This window comes from Diadema antillarum, unplaced genomic scaffold, assembly GCF_040938485.1.
Source record: "Diadema antillarum isolate AM-2024a unplaced genomic scaffold, OU_Dant_1.0 seq00000357_RagTag, whole genome shotgun sequence".
Taxonomy (NCBI): Eukaryota; Metazoa; Echinodermata; class Echinoidea; order Diadematoida; family Diadematidae; genus Diadema; species Diadema antillarum.
This window is the reverse complement of record NW_027271363.1, coordinates 582,388-594,979: the sequence shown is the minus strand read 5'-3', so window position 1 is coordinate 594,979 and position 12,592 is coordinate 582,388. Positions and strand designations below refer to the sequence as shown.

The 12,592-nt window shown below is 38.6% G+C and overlaps 1 protein-coding gene across 1 annotated transcript in view; it reads right to left on the bottom strand.

The window, feature by feature from the left end:
- Positions 1-12,592, bottom strand: part of LOC139731105 (uncharacterized) — a 159,613-nt gene that overhangs the window by 132,468 nt on the left and 14,553 nt on the right. Inside the window, exons 2-3 of the mRNA XM_071641985.1 lie at positions 9,796-10,431; positions 9,141-9,290 (exon numbers count right to left, since the gene is read on the bottom strand). Of these exons, the coding sequence (XP_071498086.1) occupies positions 9,141-9,290; positions 9,796-10,317 (672 nt within the window). The 5' untranslated portion in view covers positions 10,318-10,431. The remainder of the gene's footprint in view (positions 1-9,140; positions 9,291-9,795; positions 10,432-12,592) is intronic.

The following is a 12,592-nucleotide window of genomic DNA, read 5'->3' as shown; positions in this document are numbered from 1 at the left end:
TGTACCATAATGCAGATTTATGACATTTGTAGGTCATTTTATCTCAACAATAACATCACAGTATGATGCACACTAATTTTGGAGTCATTTGTTTTCTTTCTAGTGTACAATCTGTACATGTAACTAAAGAACTACTTTTCTTTCTTACTTTGTATCAATTGATCCATCTTGTACCTGGTCACTATAGTTAGAAGTGTGTAATTCTAAAGTTGTAGCAATGAATCCCATTTGAATTTCTCTTTATTATGCATCACCCTGTACATCTTTTCTCAACAAGTCATAAGGACTTTTAAATTGAAGAGGAAAGAAATTGGTGCAGTTCATTTGTTGTACAATACCGACAAAGAGGCAGAAGTAGAAAAACAAAAAACAAAAAAACATCACGCAGCACTGAAAAACAGTAACTTCTTCTTATTTGATCAAATTTGGTCTTCCGGTCATTTCACCTTAATGTAATGAAGTCGATGTAATAATAAGATCACAATCACCCAGAAAGAGATCGTATCACACTCACAATGGAGGATGGCACACGACAGACAAAAAAAAAGAAACGTATGCATGTTGCAGCGACCAACTATAAATTCGACTGTGGCACGATGGCGAGTTTAGTGACTAAAAGTAAAAAACTGATTTGATTTCTCTCATCCGCAATTTTAATACACACACTTGAACTTGCACTTTCACATCTATGCGCTCACACTGCACACGCGCAATCTTTGGAGCATGCAGTGTGCAGATCATCTCTATGGGGAAAAAAGAAATAAAATCTACAAAACATCGTTCAGCTGCAGCTACACTTTCGTTTACCCATCAGATGAACAGTGCACTCCCAAGGCAGGAACATGTTCTGAAATGTTGCAAGCTCCAATTCATTTAAATGCAAATATTTGAAATGTACTGCATGTATACTTTGTCTGCTTTCAAACAGTCTACAGAGCACTGCCAAAAGTAAGCACTTGAAATTGTGCACCAAAATCATTACCGGTACACCCTTTCGACAATTAGTCATGATGTACAATTGTATATGCATAAACAAAGCATGCATGTGTATGCTGTATTTTACATACTAAACATGCATACTTCATATACGGTATAGCAGATGCAATCGTCCATATCATATGAAACTGAGTGGTCAAAACACTGTACTTGTAGCATACTTCATGAAACTGTTTGTATTAGAAAAAAAAAAGGTAAGGAAGGTGCATCTAAAGTCTGGAATCAAACTTACATACCCGTGGATAGATGCTTGCCTAAATTGTACACTTTCTAAATACCACAGTATCAGTTGTCTTGTCACACTTTTCTCAGCCGCGTCCTATCAAAAGGATGTCTTTCCTTCGGCTTTGGTTTGCACTTGAGACCACAGAATACAATTTGATATTAACTATTGTATGAAATCTTTAAAAAAAAAAAAAAATCTACACTGTGGTACGGAAATGCCAAACCTGTTAAGAATTGGAATGGGTACACAAACATTGTACAACAAATGTCAAAAGTACAGTATTTCCTGTACTTTCCACTACCTGCCCACAACTCCAAACACCTGGAATTTGTGTAATTCAAGTAAACTTTAGATCTTATTTCTGAAAGTCTCATGAATAAAATGAAAACAAAACCTGAGCAAATGGCCAACAAAAAAAAAGTACAAATCGTATTTTCTCCTTAAAAAAAGAAACACACACACACATATATAAAAAAGAGTAGAGATTCCTTTTGTGGCAATTTATACAAGTTGTACAGCTTGGGGTTGAGGCAAAATCCACTGTCGGGGTAAAAATGCCAACTGTTCTTTATTGAAACACAGCTTTGGTAAATGTTAACACCAGGTTTGTTTAATGTGACACACTGACCTTGATGATGTCAGTGTGGAGAAAGGGTGGGTGGAAAGGAGAGAGCAGGCAGAGACAAGAATTGCACTTTTAACTTAAAAACATGGTAGCAAACATCAAGTACTTATCACAACCTATTTTGCAACAAATTGAAATCACTCAAATCATTTTTGCCACGCTACAACAAATGGATCCAGCGTCGAGGAGGGTCAATTTTCTGAAAATGACATGACATTATTTCCTTTCAGTTAATACACTTCCGCTTTATATGAACATGACTCATAAAAGAAGTCAGTTGCGGAGATATTGACGATTTTATGAGACCATGTAGAGCGGTGCACGAAATCAGCGTTTCGAGAAAACCGCCTTCAAAGTTTTCTTTCCCCCGCAATCGTGATCACAGGGACGCAAAACAGTTTTGACCGATTGACAATGAAAGGTTTGCTCAAAGCAACCTCTGCGATGTTCATTCAAGCTTAGCACCAGCAGGCTATGCACATTTTTTATTTTTTTCGCATTACAGACAGGAGCTGCGTTTCATTCCAGTGGACGTTTACCATTTTTTAACAGCACTGCAGTTAGCCTGAGGCCTGAAAATTCTTTTTTTTTTGGGGGGGGGGTGGTGGAATAAACAATATTTTTAATTTTCCTGCCCTATATATGTGTAGTACAATTCGGGGAAAAACAGCATTTTCTATGAAACCCATAGTTTTTTGGCAACAAAATGAAAAGAACAAAATACTACGACAAGTAACAGTTCACACTTTTTGCAAATACATGGCTTTAAAAACACTTTAGTGTGGTTAAATGGTCACAATTAAGAAAAAAAAGTAGTAAAGTTGCCTTCCACTCCTCTACTTTAAAAAAAAAAGTTAAATAGGTCTCGCATAGCGAGTATCATACATGATTGATTTAGGACCTGGAAATGTCTTTATGACCGTATCAAGGGGAAAGCTGTAATCTTCAATATTCTTTGTCCTTGTCCTTTTGCACTCACTCATTATATTGGCTAGAGACTACAGTAGCAGTGTTTTCATCTATTTTCAACCTGCACTAGGTAAGTGTTATAAGTATTTAATATATAGCCATGAGGTTCTATTTCCAAAAGAGATGGATATAATGTCGACGCTATCCGCTGACAATCCCACCCCCACCCCCATCTCCTCCCCCCACCTCCACCCCACCCCCTGCCTTCCCCTGCTCCCTAAATGATCCAAGGTTGTGCAGGTGTAGCAAATCTCTTTTTCACCCCAATTAGAGTAGCTGCTTCTTTCCCATTAGCAACCTAAATGGCCTCGCATTCGGGTTGTTCACACACGCTATCTTAGCCTCTCTACGAGGAGTTGCCCCATAATCCAAGATGCAGAAAGGAAGTCACGCTCCGCTAATATTTACCTGGACAGGCTGGAGTTTAAAATGGAGAGAGAGAGCATGAGATGAGCTATGTTTACTCATAAAAGAAAAGAAAAAAAGAAATCTGAATCTCTCTGTTTTAGTGCCCCAGCATGGACGAGTGAGGTATATTGTAAGGATTAACTGCACCCTCCAATAAAGTATTCGTTATGCACGGCTGAGTTTCAAAATGCTAATAGCAGCTAGTTTTACAATTGGATGTTCATTGTGTGAAACACACTGCACCTGTATTAAACCTGCTAGAATATTTTGTATTCTCAAAATCCCTCTACAGCCACCAATATCCCATTACACCCCAATTGTGTTTCTGCTAATCTTATGAAGATATGAAAACAATACCCATTTCACATATAATGATGCATTCTTTTGCCCTCCAAGTAAAAAACAAAACAAACAGTATTAGTATTGACTGAATTATTTGTGTGTGGGTGTGTGTGTTTATGTTTTTGTGTGCATAATATGTTTTCTTTCAGTTTGATGGTATATCATTTATTATCATATTCATTTTACTTTTATTACCGGTATATATATTCATTTTACTTTTATTTACATTATTAATGCAGAATCAATCAACAAAAAGATATAATGAAATATACAATTGTATGCACTTCAGGGGCAGATCCAGGAATTCCAAAAAGAGGGGGGTGCCAAAAATATTACTAATACCAATTCCGGGTTTCATCAGCTGACATGCAAAAAAAAAAAAAAAAAAAGCTTCAGGATGCAATTTTCCATTCCTCGTGGCACGTCCTGGTTTCATCAGCTGACAAGCAAAAAAAAAAAAGAAAGAAAAGGCTTCACCTCAATTTTCTGCTGGCACTACAGTCAGCTGACAAAGATGGTTTCTTCACTATCTAAAGGGGGACGTCAGCACCCCCCTTTCATTTTTTTTTTCTTTTTATATCTTTTGTTTTAAACAAGTAAAAGATTGAGAGACACACATTCCGATACAGAAGAATAGCAACGGACAGAAAAAAAAAGCACTGACAATACGAGTGACAATTTAAAGTGGGAGATGGGAGGCAGACATGTATGTTTTTGCATTCAATAAACAAAACAAAGACTAACTAGAAATGTCGCTACAGCGACTGGTTATACCCCCGCCAAACAACATTTCATAAGCTTTGGTCAAAACAACATTTGATAAGCTTTGGTCAAAAAACTGAGGAAGTAGTTAAATCCGCAAGATCTTTCCTTGATCTTCTGCCATTAATATGCCGTTACCATGGCAACGTACTTTCGGGTACTGTCGAAAAATGCGTCTTGCACATCTACAACCAAAGGCACACATCTGTACCAAGTTTCATGGAAATTGGGCAAAAACTGAGGAAGTAGTTTGCAACACAAAATTTTCCATCATTTTGGCTCATAATATGTGAGCTGTTACCATGGCAACATACTTTTTGTCACTGTCAAGAAATGCGTCATGCTGACCTATATCCTAAGACAAACATTCAATATGAATTCCATGAGAATTGGAAGAACACTGATGAAGCAGTTTTGCCATGAAGCATTTTGCCCTATATTTTACCAATAACATGCCGTTACCATGGCATCGCACTTTTTGCCACTGCGGAAATATGTGTCTTGCACATTAACATATTCAGATGAACATCTGTACCTAATTTCATAAAAATTGATCAAAAACTGTGGGAGGAGTTCGCGACGCAAGATTTGTACCCATTTTTGCCCATAATATGCCGTTACCATGGCAAGGTACTTTTGGGTACTGTCAAAAAAATATGTCTTGCACATCTACAACCCAAGGCACACATCTGTGCCAAGTTTTATGGGAATCGGTTGAAAACTGAGGAAGTAGTTCGCGACGCAAGATTTGTACCCATTTTTGCCCATAATATGCCGTTACCATGGCAACGTACTTTTGGGTACTGTCAAAAAATACGTCTTGCACATCTACAACTCAAAGCACACATCTGTGCCAAGTTTTATGGGAATCGGTTGAAAACTGAGGAAGTAGTTCGCGACGCAAGATTTGCAACGGACCGACCGCCCGACCGACCGCCCGACCGCCCGACCGACCGCCCGTCCGCTGATTCCTATATACCCCCTTCAAACTTCGTTTGGCGGGGGTATAAAAATGGAGGGGGGGTCCGCCTCTGGAGCCACTTAATGCACTTCCTTCTTAATTGCAGTATTACACAAGGAGTGATTTTACACAATTTCATTTGCTCTGGTTTATCAATCACTTGCACAGTGTGTGATGATGCAGTATGGTTTGTGAAAGTCCGAGTCAAATGCTTGCATTTTTCATTTGGTTACGGTGCAATTTTGTGGTTTTAGCAAATTCATACTTGCTTGCTGTCATCGAAGTACAGGTACTTTTTTCCCATTTCAAACTGGCTACATCTGAATAAATAAGTTTACATTTAACAAAGTGAGATTTCAAATACTAATCACAAAGGAATTCATTAAGTATTTTACTTTGTAACTCTCTGATTGGTTCATGTGTATGTACACTGATTTCCTGGAAACTTAGAGGTTAATGTAGATGCAGCGTCCACACAAAATTCAAGTCCTGTTAAGTCTCTAAAGCATTTATGATTAGAATGCGTCAAAAATGGGATTGAGTATTTCTGATAGACTGATGAAGCACACCATAGAGTAAAAATGAATACCGTTGAGAATACTCTTTCACTATAAACAGTATATATACAGAATTTAATAGTGCATTACATACAAATTAAAACTAGACACTAGCTTTGTTCAATTTCTTAGCATATTAACAGTACCAGGAAGGTGTTTCATAAAGCTGTTCGTAAAGTTATGAATGACTTACGAGCGACTGGCGATCAGTTCTTGTGTTGAATTATGGAAATTCTGATAGGTATAGCAGTACTACAAGTATTAGCACATAAGAACTGATCACCAGTCGTTCTTAAGTTGTTCGTAACTTTACGAACAGCTTTGTTAAACATGGTCCAGGTACATTACCTCCCCCTCCCCACCCCCCCCCCCCCCCATTAAATTCCTCCATCCTTCCTTCACACTCCAGTTTGATTTGATACAACATGCATGGTACTCGGGATATTTCATGATTACACAACATCTTGGGGTTTTTTTTTTTTTCCCACGTCCCAGTAATTTCCTCTCTTTATTCAGTGATATCTCATTAAAGATGAAATAACAACACCTCAACCCTCAGCTCAGAATTTTTCTGCTTTTTCCCTTTTTTGTGTGTAAGGGATTATAGTAGAAAGCTTGCGAGTCCCTCAGGGACAAATTCATTAGCAGCATCAGCAGTCAGGAATATAATGCCTCTTGATATTGTTGCAGGGAGATATCTCAAAAAGACAAGTAGTACAAGGGGAAACAAAGAGCATTATGTACAATACATTTTTATGTGTGTGGGACTAGGGGAGTAAGTTGAACAATGCATGGCTCAGATGTGACATAATGACTTTAAAGGTTGCAGCTAGTCTTGACGATGGGACCTTGGGATGACAGGAACTACTGAATAATTTGCTCTGAATAATGATTAAAAATGGATATGTAGTGAATTTAACCTTCCATTCATGGGCTCCAGCAGTAATTACAGTAATTCTCACCATGCTAATTTTCATGACCAGTAGTACGTACATGTAATCCATCTAATTCAAGGATAACGTTTTTCAATTTGGATGAATTTCTCTTCCTTCTTTCTTTCATGTTTGCCTCAAAATAGCATTCTTTGATCCATTCTCATTTTTTCTGAAGCAAGGAAAATGATCATTCAGAAGAAAAGGCAAATAAAATGGAGTTTTGTAGCATTACTCTCTGGAAGAGATACAAGACTGTATATCCATAACAAAACACCTGACATATTGTAGGCTTTAAGAGCTGGAAGAGATAATGAGGCTGCCAGAGGCAGAATAATGAGGGAAACTGAGCAAATGAGGTCTGCTTCACGTGGGGAAATGGCAGATTGACAGAAAATTATGCTGCATCCAGTGCCATTAAGAAACAACATTTAAAAAAAAACACACAAAAAAAGGGTACAGTCTTGCAGACATCAGCAACCACTAGAAAATTGTGTCAGTGAATGTAATGATCCTTATCATGTTTTTTACTCGCATTTTCAAAACAAAACACTGAAGTAAGAATCATCAAGAGCATAATAACGCTTAAACACCGAGACAGTTCCATCTTCAAAAGCCTAAGGGTACTTTATACTCATGCATGTATGGCATGTCTGTTTGCAAAGAAATAACATTTTTCGTGTGTGTGACAAGCTGGCTAAGCCTTATCATGAATCTTCTAATGGCAGAAAAATCCATTCAGGTTAGATTGCGTGGGGATGTATGAAACTTATCTACACTATATATCACAAAAGCCTAGCAGCAGTTTACCAAGAACATTATAGTATGCTGTAAATACTATAATAACTACTATTGATCCTAATCTGTTCCAGGTCTAGAGTTATACCTTGGTCTCTTTAAAAAATAACTAGAAATGTCCCTACAGCGACTGGTTATACCCCCGTCAAACAACATTTCATAAGCTTTGGTCCAAACAACATTTGATAAGCTTTGGTCAAAAAACTGAGGAAGTAGTTAAATCCACAAGATCTTTCCTTGATCTTCTGCCATTAATATGCCGTTACCATGGCAACGTACTTTCGGGTACTGTCGAAAAATGCGTCTTGCACATCTATAACCAAAGGCACACGTCTGTACCAAGTTTCATGGAAATTGGGCAAAAACTGAGGAAGTAGTTTGCAACACAAAATTTTCCATCATTTTGGCTCATAATATGTGAGCTGTTACCATGGCAACATACTTTTTGTTACTGTCAAGAAATGTGTCATGCTGACCTATATCCTAAGACAAACATTCAATATGAATTCCATGAGAATTGGAAGAACACTGATGAAGCAGTTTTGCCATGAAGCATTTTGCCCTATATTTTACCAATAACATGCCGTTACCATGGCAACGCACTTTTTGCCACTGCGGAAATATGTGTCTTGCACATTAACATATTCAGATGAATATCTGGACCTAATTTCATAAAAATTGATCAAAAACTGTGGGAGGAGTTCGCGACGCAAGATTTGTACCCATTTTTGCCCATAATATGCCGTTACCATGGCAACGTACTTTTGGGTACTGTCAAAAAATACGTCTTGCACATCTACAACCCAAGGCACACATCTGTGCCAAGTTTTATGGGAATCGGTTGAAAACTGAGGAAGTAGTTCGCGACGCAAGATTTGTACCCATTTTTGCCCATAATATGCTGTTACCATGGCAACGTACTTTTGGGTACTGTCAAAAAATACGTCTTGCACATCTACAACCCAAGGCACACATCTGTGCCAAGTTTTATGGGAATCGGTTGAAAACTGAGGAAGTAGTTCGCGACGCAAGATTTGCAACGGACCGACCGCCCGACCGACCGCCCGACCGCCCGACCGCCCGACCGCCCGACCGACCGCCCGACCGACCGTCCGCTGATTCCTATATACCCCCTTCAAACTTCGTTTGGCGGGGGTATAAACATACTAATAACAAAAATCCAATGGAAGTATGGTTGACAAATATGTTTTCACTTTTTGTCTTTGATGTGCTCAAGCACTGAAGCCATAGATTGCCTGATTAACTTCATGGACACTAACTAATGAGTGCTGACTATGAAAAAAAAAAATCACAATAGATCAGCAATACATGTCGTTCTATGGTCATAACTGGCTTCATCTACCTCATAAAAAGTATCAAAAATATTTTTTAGCCAGGTCTGCTCATTCTACCATGTATCATCTCATTACTTCTCACAAAGTACAAATGAAAAGAACTGTAAAAACGGACCTGAAATCTGAAATGTCTTCACAAGTTCTTTAACATGTATGTCCTATGAAGAGGTATTTAAGATCAGACACAGAAATGAATGTATGGGACTGACCTTTCTGCCATCTGCTGTACACAGCTTCTTGATGGGAACCCTGAATGTTTCACTGATATCGGCCAGGATGTCTTCGAAACTTTGCGCTGTCCGTCGATTCAGCAGCATCATATGTTTCGTCTGTGGGTCGCCATTCATCATCACTATGATCTGATGGTTTAACAATAGAATGAACATGAAAATGGCAAATATAAATTTGGGAAAAGAGACACAATTCCTTTGAATCTCATTGCATATTCTACTAAAAAAAAGACCACACACAATATTTATGGAATTCAAAGTACATTGTTCCACATACCAGTCACACCTACCATCGTAAACAACAAAAAGGTAGATGGTTGATCAAATTCATAATATTTGTGAAAACAATGGCATAAAGAGCTACATGTATAGCCATTAACAAATCGTAGAAATAAAACTAAACAAATTTTAGCACAGTGCACATCTTTATGAATAAGAGATGACAATATATTTTTAAAACTTTGTAAGGACCATAGGTTAATCATTTGGGGTAGCATTCTAGTCTGACCTACTCATACATTATCAGCAAAGATATGGGGAGTGACTCTTCAGCAAACTGAAATTTTTTGAAGAATATCACCTGAGCCTCATTTTTTTCACGACACTTTAAACATGTTCAAAACATTGTACCCACCTTCTTCGGCGTATTTGGAACGCGCTGGGTTGCATGGCCTCCATTCATCATAGGGGGCGTTCCATTTACTTGTGGGGGTGACACCGAGGAGCTGCCGTTGGCCTTGATGGGAGGGAGGCCGTTTTGGTGGTAACTCATGGATGCAGCCACCAGCTTCGCTTCATGCTTGGAGGGGAGCTTTGCATTGCGCCAGGCCCTTGGTTTATGTACCTTGTCAAGATTGAGGGGTTTCTTCTTGCGGTCGGAGACGACGTACGACCGCCCGTCCTCCAGGTCAGTGATGTCCTTGACATCGTGGACACCCCCGGGTGTGTAGACGTTGCGGGCGCCAAACGGGAGGGCGACCTTCGTGGTCAATTCTTGGAGGAGGGCATCAAAGCTGGGATAGCGGCGTTTGGTCACTGCCAAGCGCAGCCCGCTGAAATTCGTATCGTTCTTGTAGAAGGTGATCACCTTGGCCTTGGCCGCGGCTGCACGGGCCTTTGCCTCTGCGGCAGCCCCAGGGCCCTTCTGGGGATTCATGACTGTCCTGCTATGTTCTAGTCTCACAGTTTTTGCACTTGATCTTACAAATTAGTGGAGCCATCCTTCTTGATTGCACGCTGATATTAGAATGTCCATGTCCCTGTAGAATAACTTGATACAGAAACAAAACAAAATTCATTCACCTTTGAAAGAACCTATATGGTGTCATTTTGCAGTATAATACTCAATGTACATAAACCATTATGGATAATTATTTAAAATAAAAACCAAAGAAATCAGTCTTTGAATTAAAAAAAAAAAAAAAATATATATATATATATATATACATTAGCGAAAACTTTGAGCAAAGAAAATGGGTTTTCATCGGGATTCGAACCCAAGACCTCCAGATTACTAGACCGGTGCTCTACCGACTGAGCTATTGAAAGCCCTAGATCGGTGTTCGTCCCAAACCCTTAACTCTCTTAATAGTTTTCGCTATTTATTATTACAATTGTTTCTGGTCAGTTTTTCCTTCCTTGTTTCAAAATATATTACAAAAAGCTGCATCGCTTCGGCGATCCCTCACATTTATTCCAAAGTTGATTTACATCATTTGGGTTTATGTCAGGTTAATGTGTGTGTGTGTGGCACACATACACACACTATAGCTTCTGAGCACACGAGCAAAGAGAGTTAAGGGTTTGGGACGAACACCGATCTAGGGCTTTCAATAGCTCAGTCGGTAGAGCACCGGTCTAGTAATCCGGAGGTCTCGGGTTCGAATCCCGATGAAAACCCATTTTCTTTGCTCTAAGTTTTCGCTATTTATTATTACAATTGTTTCTGGTCAGTTTTTCCTTCCTTGTGTCAAAATATATATATATACATTATATATATTTGGGGTTTTTTTTTACAGGGATTGTGGTTTTATCTGAAGCATGCAAAACAAAATCATAATCAGACAAAAAAAACACATACTCACTTGTGATTATGTAAACTATTTCTACCAACCAAATCATTAAAATTTCTTTGAAGGAAAAAAGGCAATTATCATCTTGTAGATTAGAATCACTACAAAGTTCCTCATTTTTGGAGTAAAAGGTAGAGGCCTCTTTACAGACATGGTAATAAAGGCACATGTAGTGCACATCAAAAGCACACATTAAATAAAGAAGTCAGAACAATGTGTCCCAGTGATATCAGAAATGCATCTAGATCTTCACACCATATTGACTCTTTTAAAGGGTGTGTACAGTTCTGGTTGAGGTGAGGATTTAGCTTTTAAGTTTTTGCAAGATATTCAGAAACCATTCTATGCAATGTCAAAGAGCATGCAATTCCATGGGGTATCAAAAGTTTATTTGATGAAAATCGGTTTTGAAATGGCTGAGATATCCAAAAACAAGGTGAAACAAAGAGATCCTAATAAAGTTGTGGCATGTCACCTTTTATTATTATCACTTTTTTGGACATCTCAGCCATTTGAAAACCAATTTTCATCAAATAAACGTTGAATCCTTCTTAAAATTACATGCTCTTTCATATTTCATATTAAGAGGTTTCTCATTATCTCACTTAGGAATGTGCAAAACATAAATCCCCACCTCAACCAGTACTGTACAGTCCCTTAAAAACAAAGTGTGATAATTTCATTTTAAAAAGCTTTGACAGAGTGTGATGCAGAAGTACAAATGGCTGAAGTTTCACGAAACTACATTGGTACAATGTAGAACCAAAATAAAACAGAAGAGAGATCCGGCAGTTCTCAGAAGGTACGCATTATCACAAATCAGTGATACTGGTCAAGAGACAGCACATGTTACTGCACTTTCAGAGTCAATTTCCCAGAGTCATCAGTCACTGCAATACATTTTGACACAGAACACGACAGTCTTCCTGAGAAATTCAAGCCAAGAAAGCTGGCGAGTTGATAAAGCTGGCGAGTTGATGAGTTGACAAGACAAGAAAAAATTCAGTCACTCACAGCACCGACCCAACAAAGTGATGATAACTGAGAGCAGAGAACATTTTTTCCCCCCTTTAAAAAAATTTGAAAGCAAATCTTACTGCATTTATCATGAAGACCATTTCACCGCCCCTGTCATTCCACAATCAATTTAGTTAGGAGCAAACAAGCGCATGTACAAGGAAGTGTACTCAACCACAGAGATGAGAAATTGGACAAATAGTTTTCCACCAAACAGTTAAAGGCAGGCATCCAGGGGAAACTGCGATGCTAAGTGTTCAAGTTACTATGAATACACCAAACTCTTATTTGGCGGTGCTCGTCTCGGGTTTCAGCCGGTCGTTTCAGGCGCCAGACAAAACA